Source organism: Leucoraja erinacea, chromosome 35 (genome assembly GCF_028641065.1).
Source record: "Leucoraja erinacea ecotype New England chromosome 35, Leri_hhj_1, whole genome shotgun sequence".
Classification (NCBI taxonomy): domain Eukaryota; kingdom Metazoa; phylum Chordata; class Chondrichthyes; order Rajiformes; family Rajidae; genus Leucoraja; species Leucoraja erinaceus.
In genome coordinates this window covers 10,276,657-10,295,733 of record NC_073411.1, presented here as the reverse complement: position 1 = coordinate 10,295,733, position 19,077 = coordinate 10,276,657, and the positions used below count along the sequence as shown (strand labels likewise).

At 40.5% G+C, this 19,077-nt stretch overlaps 1 protein-coding gene across 1 annotated transcript in view; it reads left to right on the top strand.

The window, feature by feature from the left end:
- Positions 1–11,621, top strand: part of LOC129713307 (serine/threonine-protein phosphatase 2A 55 kDa regulatory subunit B alpha isoform) — a 51,267-nt gene extending 39,646 nt beyond the window's left edge. The window contains exons 4-10 of the mRNA XM_055662272.1: positions 156–321; positions 1,609–1,721; positions 3,518–3,695; positions 5,207–5,371; positions 6,894–7,063; positions 8,636–8,727; positions 10,693–11,621. Coding sequence (XP_055518247.1) covers positions 156–321; positions 1,609–1,721; positions 3,518–3,695; positions 5,207–5,371; positions 6,894–7,063; positions 8,636–8,727; positions 10,693–10,972 — 1,164 coding nt within the window. The 3' untranslated portion in view covers positions 10,973–11,621. The remainder of the gene's footprint in view (positions 1–155; positions 322–1,608; positions 1,722–3,517; positions 3,696–5,206; positions 5,372–6,893; positions 7,064–8,635; positions 8,728–10,692) is intronic.
- Positions 11,622–19,077: the final 7,456 nt, after the last annotated feature.

Here is a 19,077-nt window from a genome sequence, read left to right as displayed (position 1 = left end):
TATATTCATTGCTTTATCTGGTTAGTAGAAAAAAGCAGAAATACCTTCAATACAGTTAGATTTTAAGAACCAGTTGGCGTTGTAGGTTACAAATCTTGTTGGGTTTTAGCTGAACATAGTTGTGGTGTTCTAATCTATTCTGTTATTCCTTGCAGAACAAAAGCCAGCCTCATTGCAGAGGTGAATATAATGTTTACAGTACTTTTCAGAGTCACGAGCCAGAATTTGACTACTTGAAAAGTTTAGAAATTGAAGAAAAGATCAATAAAATTAGATGGTTACCCCAGCAAAATGCTGCACAGTTCCTGCTCTCTACAAATGGTGAGTTCCTTCTTCACTTCATTCGCTTGCTCACGACAGCAACCCTGGTTGTACTTCCTTTTAGAATGGGCAATAGCTATTCCGACAACTTTTAATGGTAGATTTTAGTAGACTCTTTTATAATACTTTTAAGTTTAATTTCTCAAATACTGTTTACCCGCTCATTAATCTCCCCAAGCCGCCAGTTTTCTTTCCATGTTTTTTGTTTTCTTATAGTGGGGGGAATGAACAAACTGTTTTGGGTCGGGATCAGTCTGAAGAAGGGTCCTGACTCGAAACGTTGTCTATCTATTCCCTCCACGGATGCTGCCTGACCCGCTGAATTCCTCTAGCACATTGCGTTATGCTCAAATGGTTATAGTTTGTATTATTCACTGATGAAATGATTCAGAATATTAAATATTGCAGACTGCAGGTTGGGGTCTTCCTCACCTTCGCACCCTTACTGGAATTGCAAAAACACCTCTGGCCAAAATTCCTTTCTATCAGCTACATAGTTTTGAATGAATTTGTTGTGTGAAAAATGGTAGCCAGCTTTGCCTACATAAATCACTGCATTTGAAAATATTGGTGGGTAAATGACTTGAGACATTGATAGATGGATAAATCTTATATACATTTAAGCTATTGCTCTAGTATATTGTAAAAGTACATTAATTTTCCCATTTCATAGATAGATACATACATAATTCTTTGTGGAGATATTAAAGATTCAAAGAGAACATTGCTATACTGTAGTCCTGTGTTTCTAAATTGTATTGTGAGTGTTCTCGCATTGATCTGAAGTTATTGTTTTACATCGCTAGTGCATTTATACTTTGCTAATATTTATTGCAGCATTGCTTCCAGTGTTTGCTATGCTGCAGTGAGTTGACATTCCAGATTGGTATCATTAAATGTTTCCTCAAGGCCCCTGTTTATGCAGATGGCAGATCTGGATGAGATGCCTGCATTTCACACTTGCGTTCATTTTCGGGCAAAACTCTGATTATTAATAACCCATTTTCTGTTATATGCACTTTCCCAGTTTATTTATTCATGTGTATATATATTTATATTATGGTATATGGACACATTGATCTGTTTTGTAGTCAATGCCTACTATGTTCTGTGTGCTGAAGCAAAGCAAGAATTTCATTGTCTTATACAGGGACACATGACAATAAACTCTCTTGAACTTGCTTTAAAAGGTCCTCCTTTAATCATTTAGAATTGTAATCCACCACTTGGATGCCAGAGGCTCATTTGCCCCTCTCTATTAATGCAATTTTGTATTTATTTTCTTAGATAAAACAATAAAGTTGTGGAAAATCAGTGAAAGAGATAAACGACCAGAAGGATATAATTTGAAGGAGGAGGATGGTCGATATAGGGATCCTGCCACAGTCACTACGCTTAAGGTGAGATCTAGAGTGCAAATTGCTTCAAAGAATACACCAGCATATCTTGGATGTGTTTTTGACTCCGGTCGTAAAATCTGGGTAAATCGTTAAATGAAACATCCAGGACAGTTCTGAGGGGCCGTTTTGGTCTGGTTTCAAGGCACCAATTGTGGAAGATACCCCGCGTTGTTAATATTGATGCCCAGTATCCCAATTTGGGCGTCCTGTGACTCTCTGAAGGCCTGAAGTTCAAACATGCTTTAGTTTGCATTTATAAGGCATCAATATTGTAGCAAAAAGTCTCAGACCGCCTGTGGAGTTTTTTCATACAAAACCATGCCAGACCATGTGAGGTACCTCTGTTACTCTGCATAGTTCTGGATGCCATGTAAAAAGAGAGCATTCCAGATACGTTTGCAGATTCGAAACTTGCAGTGCAAGGCTCTGCAGATCAAGAAATGTTGAACAGGCCAGGTCTATTGTGAAAGGAGAAGGCTGAAGCTTGATTTGCTCATTAATTTGTTGGATGGGGGTATTGTTGGCAAGACTGGCATTGTCCCTCCCTTATTAATCTTGGAAATAATGAGCCGTTGTACAAGTATCTTCATAAATGTAGTCCTGATAAGTGGGGATTCCCAGTACTTCTACCTAGACTTATCTTCCAGTGAAGATACAAGTAGGCAATACACTCCCACCTCAGAGTTACGCATCTTGAGGAAACGTTCAGGTTTTAATGTTCCCAAAGGAGGTCCCTCTTCAGCTGCCAACATGGTTGAGGGCTGGTTAATACTTTACTAATGGGCACACCTACACAGTTCCTGCGTGATGGTTTTTAATCTTGTTTGCAAGCTCTTGCTTCTTCATATTATTCTTTTGCTGATGTGGGTCATACGCTGTTCCCAGCAATCAACTACTTTTGAAAAGAGCTATGGAGATAGCCAACAGAGGTCTACAAATTTATGAATGGATCCGATAAAATGTGCAAGGGGTGTGATTCCAAGTCAGAAGAGCAAAACAAGGTGCTATCAATGTGCGATATCACTGGAAAACGGAAAGGAAATGTTTTACACAGACATTGATAATTTCCAATAGGAAGTACTTGAATTTGTTGGACTCTTGTTTTTATTTGAATTTTGAATTGAATTGAATTCCTTTATTGTCATTCAGACCTTACGGTCTGAACGAAATTTCGTGCCTGCAGTCATACATACAATAATACAATAATAAACAACAATAAACACAAATTAACATCCACCACAGTGAGTCCTCCAAACACCTCCTCACTGTGGTGGAGGCAAAAATCTTAGGGCTGCAGTCTCTTCCCTCTTCTCCCTCTGTGCTGAGGCGATTCCCCACCGGGCGATGGTACAAACAGTCCCGCAGCTCACCGAATGCAGTATATTCTGCTTGATTGTGCAAGAAGACAGAATTTGTGGTTGGAGGTATTTCAGAGAACATCTTAAGCTTGGGAGGAGAGATGAGATAATTTGGCCCACAGCTACTGGGCCTTGACAGCTGAAGGCTTTTTTTGTGCATGTATAGCTGGCATTGGCTTTGAAAAATAAGCACTTGGATGACTTCCTCTTGTGCCACAGTGTACCTTGCACCCTCATGAAATTAATTTATTTCAATAAAATTTACTGAAAAGTTATATAAAAACTGAAAATGCTGGAAAAACACTCTAGAAAGAGAAAATGTTAAAGTTTCATGTCAAAAAACCCTCAGAGCTGTTCTGTAAAATGATGTACCTTTCTCTAGATGGGTTTCTTCATTGTTTAAATTCTTTTAACACCTTGTTTTTTTCTCATTCTCAGGTGCCGGTATTCAAACCTATGGATTTAATGGTTGAAGCAAGCCCTCGAAGAATATTTGCTAATGCACACACATATCATATAAACTCTATTTCAGTCAATAGTGACTATGAAACTTACTTATCAGCAGATGATCTTAGGATTAACCTGTGGCATTTAGAAATCACAGACAGAAGTTTTAGTATCCTTGTCAATGTAGCAGATCATTTTTTTGGGGGGCAAAATGTTTTATTTGGCAGCAATGTTCCTCATCTCACTTGAAAGTACAAAGGATTTTTTTTTTTTTCATGCATTGTTATGTCGGTATTGTTCAACACCTTGTACTCTGTATACTAAGGCAGATGGTGAGTATTTTGGCTTGAATCGCAGCCAGACTATCCAGTATGCATGACTGGCAGGGCAGGTTAATGGCTCTGCTGATCTTTCAAGAACAAATCTTTGGCCAATGCTGAAATTCCTGCATTAAATGTGATCACGCAACTGGTCTCCTGCAACCCAAAATTCAAAATAACTGGCGTAAAAACCTTCAGGAGTTTTATTGGATATTGGATATACAATATCTAATAGCACATTTTATCTTTGACCTCCCATTCTTGTCAAAAAAATGAGTTTTAAAATTTCATTAGCTGCTGACTTGTACCATTATTGCGCTAAAGAGTTTGGCTCGTGCTCTTGGATTCTTGCCTGGACTCTGTATTTCACAGTACACTATGTCTGAGAAAGCTACAAAAAGCTTTAAACTTTTTCTTGGAAAAGAAAAGTAAAATAAATATAAATAAAACAATACTGGAAATGCCCAGCAAATTAGACAGAATCTGCTGTGAGGAAAATTGTTACATTTTTAGGTTGATAAGCTTCTTGGGCAGAGTAAAACTAACATTGGTCAATTTGGTAAACTGGACAATAGATAATTTGTGTGCTGGTGTTACAGGCTATTGTAATCCTGAAGTGAACAGATAGTTTTTACTTGGGTACGGTTCTGAAGACTAAAAAAGGCAATGTGAACTGCTGGCATAAATTGACTTGTGACGGGATTAGCAAGGACTTGGGATTTACACAATCAGATTTCTTTGAAACCTGGGCAGTTACAGTTTTGATTTTAGACACAAAAAGCTAGAGTAACTCAACTTGTCTGAAGAAGGGACTCGACCCAAAACGTCACCCATTCCTATTCTCCAGAGATGCTGCCTGTCCCGCTGAGTTACTCCAGATTTTTGTGTCTACCTTTGATTTAAACCAGCATCTGCGGTTCATTCCTACACAGTTTTGATTTTATAGGAACCAAAGTTATTTGTTCTTGGAATTGATTTGACCAAGCTTTGAAAGAAACGGGTTGCAACAAGCTGGCGGAAACACCTGTTAGGTTTTTATAAAGATAAAAAGATAAGATCTATCTATAACTATGGACATTGGATCGTGTGAAGTAATGGGAAAACTCATTAAGAGATGGGTGATCATCTTGGTGCTAATTATTTTCCTATTTCATGTTGATCCAGAGTTGAATATTGCAGAAATCATTGATTTATATCTTGCTCTAATAAGGTTTCTTTTCTTAGTTATAATTTTATAGTAATTGGCTACTCTATAGGATCAGTTGCATGCATAAGCTGAAGATGACTTGTTCGACCCCTTGGCCAGGTTGTCATTTTGTGTGGCGGTAAGCCATGTATTATCCTTGATGGCCTGTCTCAGATATTGTAGATATCAAGCCTGCTAACATGGAGGAGCTGACTGAAGTGATTACAGCAGCGGAATTCCACCCCAATCAGTGCAACACATTTGTATACAGCAGTAGCAAGGGAACCATTCGACTGTGTGACATGAGAGCAGCTGCCCTATGTGACAAACATGCCAAATGTAAGTCTGTGACTCAGATAGTTGTGCTTTAGTGATTTGTGTTTTCAATGAATGCTCTTTTCACATGGCTCAAAATTGACTTCTCTGAATGCACAACAAGAACAGATCAATATTGTTCAGAAACTACTGACATTTATCAACCTGATGCAGTCTATATGCAGGAACTGAAATACATGTATGTTAGCTTTACAGACCCTATTTATTTCTCAAATGTATTTTTGGTTTTATATCTTGCCGTTTTGCTTTAGGCTTCTCGGTTATGCATTAGTCTAAAAGACAGGAGAGTCATGAGTTTGATTTTCAGCATGAAGCATGCTGATATAGTACTGCAAAGGCATTTTAAACTATATTTCCTCAGCTACCACCACAAACAAGGCATCTGCACTGGCTCGCTCTTCCCCAAATTGATTTGAGCAATTGAATCCTGCTTTGTACTGCCCTACATTATTCAGTCAAGCAGATAGCCAAAATCTGTTTTTTACAGTTTGCCCGCTGTCTACATTAACACTAAACTATCATAATGCACTGCATCGTCCACTCCACAACTATTCCATTCCCTTCCTTGTGCTACGAGCTTATAATGACTGAAACTGTACATTTGTCCCACCATCCCTCCTTGTTCTTCAGAGTTCACTTTTCCCTTTGCCTGTCAAGAAATTCAAAGATCCCTGGTGGGAGCACTGTAGAACTGGAACTTGGAGGACTGTGGTCAGTCTGTTAAACCAAATTGAAAACCTTGCAACAACTTGTTACTCTTGTTTCTTTGAAGTGGTGACATGGCTACCACAATTCAGCAGCATCTGATCCACTGGCTGTCAACTGGTCACCTGTTAATTTACAAGATGTCGACGTGCTGAGGAGAGCAGCCAAAAAGCTGGTCAACTATTAGAATCATTTTTGCAGTTATTAAAACTTTTACAGCCCGGTCGGTGCCTGCCACAGTATCGGTCTGAATGTCTGCAAGAAGAACATTGCAGCACCTGGTTTTCTGATCAAATGCAATTGAAAAGGGGACTTTGATTTTTATTATTCCATGACTTTAGACTTTACAGCACTGAAACGGGCTCCTCGGCCCACCGAATCCATACAGACCAGTGATCACCCCGTACATTAGCACTATCCTACACACTAGGGACAATTTACACAAACTAATTTGCCTACAAACCTGCACGTCTTTTGAGTGTGGGAGGAAACCGGAGCACCTGGAGAAAACCCACGTAGTCACAGGGAACATGCAAACTCCATACATACAGCACATGCAGTCAGGATTGAACCCAGGTCTCTGGCACTGTAGGGTGGCAACTCTCCTGCTGTGCCAGCATGCATTTGATTTTTTTTTTGCAGAGTGCCTTTCAATGCAGATGCTGACTGGTATGACTTGAATATATTTCTGCTAAATAGGAGGTGTTGAATATGGTACAATGCTGGCAACAAATATTTAGGTGCTATCAAATGGAAAAAGTATAAGTATGGAGCAAGTCTACTTTCTGGACCTTCCCAACATTTCTTTTCCCTCCAACAGTGTTTGAAGAACCTGAAGATCCCAGCAACAGGTCGTTCTTCTCAGAAATAATTTCTTCAATATCAGACGTCAAATTCAGTCACAGTGGTCGTTACATGATGACACGAGATTACCTATCAGTGAAAATCTGGGACTTAAATATGGAAAGTAGACCTGTGGAGACATACCAGGTACACAAGCTCCTGCAATTTTTTGTGTTCCCTTGACAGGTTGTCCCCTGTTTAATTGATAACTATGTGTATCAATTTTAAGGCTTGGATGCCAAGTACACTTTTTTTTTAACCAATTCATGATTCTTGAAACAGGTGCAGTACAGAATGAAGCTTCCGTTACCCTCCCTAAAAAATGCATTAGACAAACAGAACCTGCTAAACCAGCACAATGTTTTCCAATGTGTCCCAACCTGTTCAGTGGCACAGCCAGTCAAGGACGCATTAGGGACATTTGTTCTGTAAATTAATTTACACCAGGAATTGTCTATGCTGGTTATAGTAACTAGAAACGAGAATATAACTACCATTACATGTTTTTGTCTTTGTGGTTACAATATCCTTTTTGCATTAAAGCTGATTGATTCATGTTAACACTTACCTCAGAAAGAACAGTTGGCAGCTAATTTGCAAAATGCACTTGGCAAATAACACAAGTTCAAATTTCTGCAATTTCACTCAATGCCTGCGTGTAATTTTACTTCTGGGTGATAATTTATATTACCATGCTAGGATTAGAAAAGATTTAAAGTTCATATTTTAGTTGTATACTTTATAGTTCAATTTTTCATAAAACAATGAATAACGTCATTGTTTCGTGCAGCTATTGCAATCATTTACACCCAGCACGATCCTATGGACATTTGCGATATGAATGACTAGTTATGTTTTATGCTAGTGTTTTTGCATCCTTCTGGGTGGTGTACTGGGGCCTTTGGAACAGATAGGCGAGTTTTCAGTTTATTGTACAAAGTGCAACACCCCTACCTGCATCTTCATTATTGATTTGGAGTTTTTTCAATAGATCAAAGATGCTTTTATTGTCACGTGTGTGGTGCAAACATCCAGTGAACTTCTTTTCTTACATATAGTCCAGTACAGTATTCCCATACCTAAGCACATTCACGATTAGCAAGTGTACAGAAATAAGTCTACTGATCCTGTATACAAGAGACGCCATGTTTTGGCGCCATTATCAAAGTCCAGTCCGCGCTCCAGTTGTTGTGAGCGATGCCCGATCCAGGCAAGCCCCAGGCTGCTACGGGTCTCCAGCCATCGCCTTCCTTGATGGAGTGGATCGACCAGCAAACCCATTCATTTGTAGCTGTCCTGCAATGGAGCTAACATTCAGTCTTCGGACTTGGGTTAAAATGCCACCTTCCACAAAAAATGCACTGGACAAACAGCACCTGCTAAACCAGCATGGTGTTTACCCATGTGTCCCAACCTGTCCAATTAGCTCTTGTAATGGAGCTAGCATTCAGTCTTCTGACTTTGGTGAAAATACTACCAATTAAAGCTAACTTAGTTCTAGATATTAAATCTGCTATTCTGTGAAGGGAAAATAATATTTGTTGAAAATCCTGTTCTCGTGACTTTATTCTGCTCTACTTCTCCCCCCCTCCCTTCTGTCTGTCAGTACTGTAAAGGATTTATTCCAGTTCGCCAGGTATTTGTATATTTACGACCATGTGTTTAGTATAGAACTCTGACTGGATTTCACTCAGATCGACTTATTACTTGTTCTTACAGGTGCATGAATACCTCCGAAGCAAACTGTGCTCACTGTATGAAAACGACTGTATTTTTGACAAGTTCGAATGTTGTTGGAATGGATGCGATAGGTAAAAGCTGATTCTTCTTCAATGAGACCTTCAATTGTTCTGTTCTTGCTAATGGTATCTAGGTTCTGTATGACGTATCATGGGACCGGTGATTTCTGTGTGAATTCTGCTTCAGATAACGATGATCCAAAGTTTGACAATTAAGGTCAGATTACACGATTTGTAAAGTTGGTTGAAATATGATGACATTTAGCCAGTGCCACCTTTGACTCGAGATGAGATTTCTGGTGATGAAATGAAAGAATAAAGTTGGTGCCCCTTTGCAGACTTGGTAAAGCCATACCCAAGCTCAACGGGTCTGCAGTTTACCAGCTAGTCTGACTCCTGCATGAAGCACGGGCCCAAGACACTTCCCGCTGGGTAGGAGGGCCGTTTTAATTGATCTGTGGTTTGTACTAGTTACCAAGGCTCTGCTCCCATGATACTCTGCTGTGATGGTCATGCTCACTTTCCCTGGTGAGTGGGTGGAGAAATGTTGTTTTGTTTGGTGGCTGAAAACTGGATATGGTGGAAGTTAACAATTATGGGGATTTGGGTTCTCGAGGGAGCAAGTGGGGGAAGGTGTAGTGGAGGTGATGGATACTCTGAGTATTGGAAGATGGGTTCTCTTAACCTTGGTATCTAGGTCAATCTATGATATAAATTTTGGATGAGAACTCCCAAGTATATGCCTTTTGAATCACAATGCCGTCACTTGCCTAATATGCAGGTTTTGTTTTTGTTTGATTTCAAGATCATGTATAGAGTAATACAGCGTGGAAACAGGCCCTTCGGCCCAACTTGCCCACACTGACCAACATGTCCCAGCTACACTAGTCCCACCTGCCTGCATTTGGCAAATATTGATCTCAAATTGTCATTTGTTAAGGAAGAAATGCAAAGGGCATGATTATGACTCTTCCAAAGGTCCTGTTGTGGGAATGGTCTCTTAGAGGAGGAAATGGGAAATTGTTAAAGAAATGGGAAGATAAAAGTTCGCATTTACTTACTGTAAAAATGTCTCCAGTGAATTGTCAATGCGATAAGGTCGCTGAATGGCCAGCGTGTGTAGTACTGTTTAGTGCATTTGAGCTCTGGTGTAGCGAGCTGCAACAAGGTCATATAGACATTAGGTGCAGGAGTAGGCCATTCGGCCCTTCTAGCCAGCTCCACCATTCAATGTGATCATGGCTGATCATCCCCAATCAGTACCCCGTTCCTGCCTTCTCCTCATATCCCCTGACTCCGCTATCTTTAAGAGCCCTATCTAGCTTGAAAGCATCCAGAGAACCTGCCTCCACCACCCTCTGAGGCAGAGAATTCCACAGATTCACAAATCTCTGAGAAAAAGTGTTTCCTCTTCTCCGTTCTAAATGGCTTAACCCTTATTCTTAAACTGTGGCCCCTGGTTCTGGACTCCCCCAACATCGGGAACATGTTTCCAGCCTCTAGCATGTCCAAACCCTTAATAATCTTATGTTTCAATAAGATCTCCTCTCATCCTTCTAAACTCCAGCGTGTACAAGCCCAGCCGCTCCATTCCTGATCTTTGAGAGAGTAGTACAAAATAAACGAGCAGGTTTTCAAACCCACGATGAGATTTAATAAAAGTGAAGCTGCAAGGTTCATATTTCCCAATGAAGTGGTAAGAATCTTGCGCACATATGCCAAGCTGGAATTTTATATTGCAGCAAAACCCTGCATGACTCACTAATGCCTGTATACATTTCTTTAGTCGATGGTGAATCGGTGGAATTCATTTCAATTGATATTTTTAAGGCGGAGATTGACAGAGTCTTGATTGGTAAGTTAGTTATGGTGGTTATGGGGCAAAGGCAGGAGAATGTGGTTGGGAGGGAAAGATAGATCAGCAATGATGAATGGCAGAGAGGACTTGATGGCCGACTGGCCTAATTCTGCTCCTAGAACTTATGAACTATGAACTTGTGTATACTTACTAATGGTTGAATGTTTTACCACTTTCAGTGTTGTCATGACTGGGTCGTACAACAATTTCTTCAGAATGTTCGATAGAAACACAAAACGGGACATTACGCTAGAGGCTTCGAGAGAGAACAGCAAACCACGGGCTATCCTGAAACCACGCAGGGTGTGTTCAGGGGGCAAGAGGAAGAAGGACGAGATTAGTGTTGATAGTCTGGACTTCAACAAGAAGATCCTGCACACAGCCTGGCACCCTAAGGAAAATATCATTGCCGTAGCCACAACCAACAACCTGTATATATTCCAGGACAAAGTGAATTAAAACCCGTGCAGTGAAGAAAGAATCCGATTCCTGCCTAGTTAAGATAGTGTAGCCTTTGTATCTTGTAAGAGAGGGGCCCATTCTGGCCCCCTCCCCACCACCTCTCTTGAATCAGTGCCATTTATAACGCACACCAGTCATGTTATCGCAGGGAATTCTTTTTACTCCTATACCCAACCCCATCCAAATTTGCAATTCATGATCGCTAGTCATTTGGCGGGGAGGGAGGTTGTCTCTGCATTACAAATTATGGGCTACCACATTAGCATTTTACTGCATCAGACGTTCATTTAATCCACTCCTTTGCCTTCCATTGTGGTGAGGTTTCGAGGAAGAAGTCCTCCAGTCATGATATGGCAATGTTTTACTGTGTACCCTCATTACCGTAATGTTCTCTACCCCCTCGCCCCACCTTCCCCCTTTTTATCTACATACAGCTTGTTGTTAATGCTTGTAACATTCCTTCTCTGACCTCACGGATTCCTCCATCCGGCCCTGTTGGAGCGTAAAGGACATGACCAGGTCAGAGTTGGGTCAGTGGGTCAGGTGGTTTTTGTTGCATACTGATGTTTTAACAACCGACTGTAATATTGCTGCCCTTGCCATTTCTGGCACAAGAAAAACCTACTGAATAAAAATGATAAAAATAGCTCCTTTGGTGCTTTTCTTTTTGAAATTAGCTGTACTTTTTGAAAATACCATGTACTCTTTTTAAATGAATGCATTAAAGAGTGTGTCTAATACCGGTAAGTTTTATGATGTTTGATGTAATGGAATATGAATCTTAAGTATTTTCTATTCGGTGTTAATAAACTTGTGCGTTTTCAAGGGGACGCCAGTGGACTTGATGAAGTCCATCTGTGTTTACTGTTTCATTTTTTTCTCTTCCCCCCCCCCCCCCCCCCCTTCATTTCCTGCCGTTCTTTTTCACCATTTGGGCTGGATGGTTAGAAACTGCAGTGCTTAGGTTCAACGTTCCAACTGCTGAAATTTTGGAGTTAATTGTTTCTTAGTGCAAATGCTTTAGACCAGCCATAACTGATATGTTCGCGACTGAGATTCTGCAGGTGAGAGCCCAAGTGCCATTTATTCTGTGTTAAATCTCCCAACAGCACTTGCCTGGATTTTCAGAATTTTTATTTAAGTTGGGTAAGTTAAATTGGAGCCGAGTTTGACTAGTTCTCAGTCGGTGAATTGGAGGCGCACAAAACCGCAGATGTTGGAATCTTGAACAAAATAAAGTGTTGGGTAAACTCAACGAGTCAGGCAGCATCTGGGGTGGGAATGGACAGGTGACGTTCAGAAACTTGGCCCTTCCATCCCTCCCAGCTGCCTGAGCCGTTGAGTTCTTCCAGCAATCAGTGGGTATCACTCAGAGTTCACTGGGTTTGATGCCAGTGCAGAAACAATGTTCTTGATCTAGTGAGCAGAATGGAAGAATATGATTTACTGAGAAGTATAATTATATCTCAAGTGCTGCATTAGTTGGAAAATTACGATTGCAATGTCCTTGTTCACTTAATGCCAAAAGCTGCATGGCTACTTAACAACTTCCAGTCCAGTCGTTTCAGAAGCACCACAAAGGATATTGTAAAAACTGCTGTGACTTGGCTTGAACTTTGTTTTCTTTAGGGGGTCATGTTTCATGATAATGTGCCTCAAGTTGTCCAAATTCTTCTAAAACGTATGTTTTGTCTCGTAAAACAAAATCGCAACAGCTGCTGTGACCTAATTTGTTTGAATGAGAGATGATTTGACCAGCCTATCTCCATTTTTATTGTAATATTTTTTTCCAGTACTGACCTGTTGTATGTGTGATCGGCACCAGCAGTCCATGTAAATTGGTGAAGATTGAGTGCCACCACAATTTTTACTGCCACTTAACCTGGCTGGGTAACTCAGTCCATTGTTTGTGTTGGATTCTTGCTTCTTTGCACTTGGCAACTGAACTGTAGGAAAATATTGTTATTTTTTAATAGGTTGCTTGACCTCTGGCTGAGTGTTTGGATGCTCGGCTGCTCATGTGCTGATTCTCATCGTTTGCTGCGCTGCAGTGATTAAGGCTGGCAATGCAAGGTGACGTTTGGAGATTTTCTGTGGGATTTGGGGTGTGATGCCAGTTCTGACTTCCCAACTTAGTTCTTGGTCGTCAACATCCGGAGCTAATTTGATGTAATGCCAGTTGAATTATTCATTCCTGTGTAGTTGAGTAAGACAGCTGTATACTTGAAACATGGACGGACTAAAGTGCAATGAGTTGTTAGCTGCTTTTACATCCCCTGACAGTTGTTTTAAATTTGACTGTTCTAAAATTAGGGATTAATTGATGCCAAAAACAACCTCAACTGGTCGAATGGAAGAACCGGATTGGTGTCCCTTTATTGAGAAGTAAAATTATATCCCAGATTGAGCTTTCACAACTGATGTGCAGGATTAGTGTTCTGAACTTAATTTTCACTCTGCAGATTCTGTGAGAAATGTTAATGTTTTAGACTTAGCAGTTTCTGGAGATGGACACAGAAAGTTAAAGTAACTCAGTGGGTGGGAAGCATCTCTGGAGAGAATGCATAGGCGACATTTCGAGTTGGCGGGCGGGTCAGGCAGCATCATTGGTAAAAATGGTAGCGATAACCTATCCATTTATGCCTGACCTGCGTGACTCCGTTTTGTGTCTATCTTTGGTATAAACCAGCATCTGCAGTTCCTTCGAATAACATTATAAGCAGTTGTGAATGTGCCTCTTGATGAGCTTGCAGGCTTTTGTTATCCTGTGAAGAAGGGGCCCATTTCAGGACCAGCGGAGCGGCAATGTGCTTTTAGGAAGAGTGCTACAATTGGATTGTGCAAGTTAGAGACTGACAAACTTGTTATTTTTTTTAATTCTGAGGCGGGGGGGGGGGGGAATTGGTCCCGTCCATGTAGATTATTTCTGAACTCGTATATCCAAATGGCTTCTTATCCAAGTACATGCGGTTACAAGTACAGTCTGAAGAAGGGTCAACCCGAAACGTCACCCATTCCTTCTCTCCAGAGATGCTGCCTGACCTGCTGACTTATTCCAGCATTTTGTGTCCATCTTCGATTTAAACCAGCATCTGCAGTTCTTTCCAGTACAGGTGGTTATGTGCAGGTTATTTCCTGGAGGCAAATGTGTTCAACAGTTTTCACCCTGTTTGCCAACTTCTGCACTTTGTAAATAGTTCCTCAGAGCTATCAATAGGGTCATAAAATACATTTCATCTTCATACTCTTCAGTTTCAAAATGAATTGAGGAAATGTAGCCTTTGTGGTTAACACTGCAATTGGAAATAGATCCAAGCATATTAGCTTTATTGGAGAATCTGAATTGATGTATCCCCAGTAACATTCAAGTACTTTGTAGACAAATCCCAATAACCATTCTGCAGAATAAAGTATGAAATAGAAAATTATACATGAAATGCACTTTAATGCACTGCAAAACAGTGAGGTGGTTGGTTCCTAGCAGGAAAATAAACCTTTATTAACGTTACTCAATTTATTAGTTATTCTTACAGTGTTGCTCTCTTTAGTTCTTGAATGAATGATTTGATGTAAAATTATTTTTTAAATCCTGCATTTTTGGGGACAGGAAAATTGGAATAGTGGTGGATTAAAAATGGTGACAAATGTGGCCTTAATTTTAGTAGCATTTAGTAGGATCCAATTAACAGAGTTTTTAAGGTATGTATGCACTATGAATGTCAACGTTGTATTGTCATTTAAGAATTTCCAACGTCCTAATATTTCCACTTAATGGATCTTGCAAAGGAGTTGTTGGTGAAGGCAGATCAACAGTTCCATGTGGTTAGTTGTTGGTGTATTATGTGGGGAGCCCGATTTGGGAACAGCAACCAGTGTGTCCCACCCAGCTTGGGTTGGCTTTAATGCCTAATGAAGTTTACTTTCCTTAGTAATGCCAAAACAGCAAATAAGATATTCTACTCTGCGTTAGTGTATCACGTTATACAATTATCTTTGTCTCCCCTCAGGTACATCAGATTATGGGTAATTTGTTTCCTTTTCCAGCTCTGGAGGTTTTGGATGAGTGTTGAGGCCATTGTGTGATCTGCGGGGGAGATGGTAGTTGCTTGAGTCTGTGCTTGGATGGAGCGCACCTGATGAAGAGAAGAGGTTTTTGGTGCCACCAAGAAATTTGCTTCTCCTTATTTGCATGGTCATAGACTGGTATTCGAATAAGTCAGCGAGAAACTCTTTATGGTGCTGTTTTTTGGGGGTTTTTTTCTCTTCTGTCCTGCTAATACCTTGCTGTGAATGAACTTGGAGTAATGGGTCTACCTTGGGATTCTGGTGTTGAGTATGTGAACACAATGACCTGCTAGTTGGAGCTGGTGGACTCGGCCAAGATGCAGGGGATGTTGGCCAGCAAGAGGACACTGATTTGGGTTCTTTTTTTCCTGCCAATTGTTAGGGAAGGGTTTGGTGTGATTGTTGGTAGAACCCCTCCAGTGCTTTGAGGAAATATGTCTCCAAAGTATAGATGTACAGGAAAAACTGCCATCAGGTGAATTTTCTACCAGGTTTAAGGACAATCTCAACACTTTCCTCAAGCAAAGGTGCTGAAGACCCTGAGGTGGTGGTGAATTTCAATACTGGTATATATCTTTGGGTTGTCCCCTGCGATATCGAAAGTGGCCCATGTCCCATGGCATTTTATTTGGGGAGATGGATTTGTAGGTGAGATGTACTGTTTCAGCAATGAAAATTAAGAAGAATGTTTGGAGTAATGACATGACTTTGCTTGACACCAGGTCTGCATTGAGATTTGATCTGTGCTAAACCATAGAAACGTGTAAATGCCTGGCGTAGCAGACTCGTTATCACCCACTAAAGTGATAACTGCTCTGACGACCTGAAGGAGCAAATGCCTGAGGAACCGAACGTCCCAGAGTAGGAATAAAATCTTTGGAAGTATCAAAAAGCCCTTTGCATTACTTGGCAATGTGAAGGAATTCTATATTAGTTTTAATAGAGTGTTGGGAATATGAGAATGATAGTTTATTTTGCATTCCACTTGCTTCATCTGAAGGTTGCCAACTCTGGTGTAGCACAAGGTCCACACAGAGCTGTGAGAAGTGATTTATCACTTTTAGTGGTTCATAATACTGGAGCAATGAATCCATTCTGTTGATGCAGAATCCCTGACCTCTGGGAATAAACTCGCAGGCAATATTCTTTCCTCAACATTAAAACATTTGCTGAAGAAGGGCTTCGGCTCGAAAGGTTGCCTATTTACTTCGCTCCATAGATGCTGCTGCATCCGCTGAGTTTCTCCAGCATTTTTGTCTACCTTAGATTTTCCAGCATCTGCAGTTCCTTCTTAAACTGCTTGTCTCATTGTTGGAGCTAATTGACTGCTTGTTCTTCCATGTAACCCATTCACACAGCCCTTTATGTACCTCCTGCCCTATTGTGCAGATCCCACTGGGCTCATTGGACATCCTGAAACAAAGGTGGAGTGGATGTACATAAACCTAGATGGACAGGGATTATAGTGAGAAGGCTTTATATTATAGATGTAAAGCATGCTTGTCTATTGGTCAGGGCATTGAGTGTAAAAATAGACAAGCTATGTTACTGCTCTATTAAGCTTTGGTTAGGCCACATTTGGAGTATTGTGTGCAGTACTGATCTCTGCATAGAAAGAATGTGGAGACTGTGCTACACCAGGTCTGCTCAGAAGATGTTCACCTTGTCTGGATTAAGCGTATTTGGCTTAAAATTGACAAAATTCGATTGTCTATGATACATAGGAGGATGAGAGGGTGACCTGATAGAAATGTAGAAAGTCATGAGAAAAATAGGGTAGACAATCGATCTTTTCTCCCTCAAGTATTTATGTCATATGTTAGAGAATAGAGGTTTTGGGGGAGAGGAGTAACATTTAAAGGAGAGTTGAGGCGTTTTATTTTAACTAATTGGGTGGAAGGTTCCTCTCAGAAGGCGCTGTCAGGAGAGGTGGTAGAAGGACGTATGATAGCAATATTTGTTGCATTTAGACAGATGCAAGAACAAGCTACAAATAGAGGGATATGTACCACGTGCAGGCAGATGAGATTAATTTAGATTGACGCTCTGGTTGGCACAAACATGATGGGGCCCAGGGGCCTGTCCCTATGCTGCTGTGTAAACACAAGCTCTCTAGTCCCTAACACACCAACGCGTTTGGATTATCACATTTTTTTGGTGACGTTTTACGTGCTATGCTTTGCATACCTGAAACTTTTAATTTGTGATATGTTTGAAACTGAGTTAATCTAGAGCAAGGTACAGCATGACCTAGCTGATTACTGTTAAAGCAATGGTGGAAATGAAAGTGGAAGCTGCTTGACTCCTAGAATTTAAATTTAACTAAAATTTGGATTGCACTTTTAAAGGTTGGATCAGCCTCTGGAGCTAAAGTAAGTAATGCATTCGCTGAGAAATCATAAACTGAGACTGACATGTTCTTAATTAGTAAGGGTGTCGAATGTTACGGGGAGAAGGTGAGAATGGGGTTGAGAAGGAGAGACGGATCGCCCATGATTGAATAGCAGAGTAGGCTCGATGGGCCGAATTGCCTAATTCTACTCCAATGACTTATGAACGCATGAAAGACCACTAGTAGCAGAACATCTTTATGTGCTGAAAGAAAATCCGCTCAGGGCTAAAAATAAAAAACCTTGAACTTTCAAGATGTTTTATGGGGTTCATTAGGAACTGAATACAGTATAGTTTCCATGTTTAATTATATAATCCTAAAATCAACATTGAAGCCACTCCACGAAATGGAAGAATCACAAGAAGTGTAGGCAGAGCAATACAATATGGATTACCATTAAAAGGGAATGTTTCTGACGAGGGAAAATCGGTTTATTGGCAGTTCCCAAGAATGGAATCCGTGGTTAACTGCGGTCTGCTAGCATTAGTTCGCTGCCACAAGTAAACAAACGGGCTTTCTGAAAATATATCCGTTTAAATTAGAATCTCCTAAATCCGGGAGGTGCAGAGGCTTCCAAAATCTGTTCACCCTTGTTAATTTCCCTAATTTGTTCTTATTTTTCTAAGCCTGCATACTTTTTTTTGGCGATGTTTTCCCCCCTTGGTACCTAGTTCTTTGGCAGATGACAGATGTTTTACGTGAATGTCAATGTTGAAAGGAATTTGAAAGCTACTTCTAAAAATTGGCACAGGTAAGCTATTAAAAATGAAGAATATTCACAGGGAATGCTACTCAAGCTACACGTCTGACTACACTGTCACCATAATTTACCAGCTGTTTCCTGGTATGTTCCATGCAATTTCTGCTCAACAAAATACATTAAGGAATCCTAGCGTTCGCCTATGTTGGATTGGTCACGGGTTCTGGAAACAGCCTTGTGACAGGTTATTGTACATAGCTTTCCATTTGAACTAACATTTACAGTATCTTGTGGGCCATCATCATGGAATAACATGCATCACATATGAAAAAGATACTTCCGATTATTAATGTCAGTGACTGAAGAGCCAGCAATAGACTGGAATATTACAGTAGCACATTTTATATGATAAGATGTTTTAATTTACACTTTAAATCATTGCAAAATTACTTAAATATCCTTAAAGGAATGAGTGAACAATCCGTTGGGAGTTGGGCTGGTTGGCTTGGTTTGGACCCTTTAGGTTCAATGGGTGATCTTTTCTCCTAACAGATTATCTTATATTTGCTGAAGTGTGACGGATGTACTTCAATGTGATGGGTCCTCGGGTACTTGCCAAAAGAACTAGTTGAGGATGAGCTAGTAAGGGATTGCTTACAGTGCAGTCTAAAACCTTCAGTCATTAAAGCAAGGTGGAAAAGCAGGTAGCGTGTGGCCCGAGGCTGTGTGGAATTGTTACTCTGTTGGAGTATGGGTACTTTGAGGAAACCTGATCTACAAAATCGTGACACTCCTCATCTTAAATCTTCACCTCGACTGTAGACCCAGCTCCGTTCACCATTAAGTAGGATGGTGCAATGCAAAGTAAGGTTGATATATTTGGACAAAAGTAAAATTCATGCAAGTGGAATTTGGTTAGTAAAAATCCATCTGAGTTCACAAGTT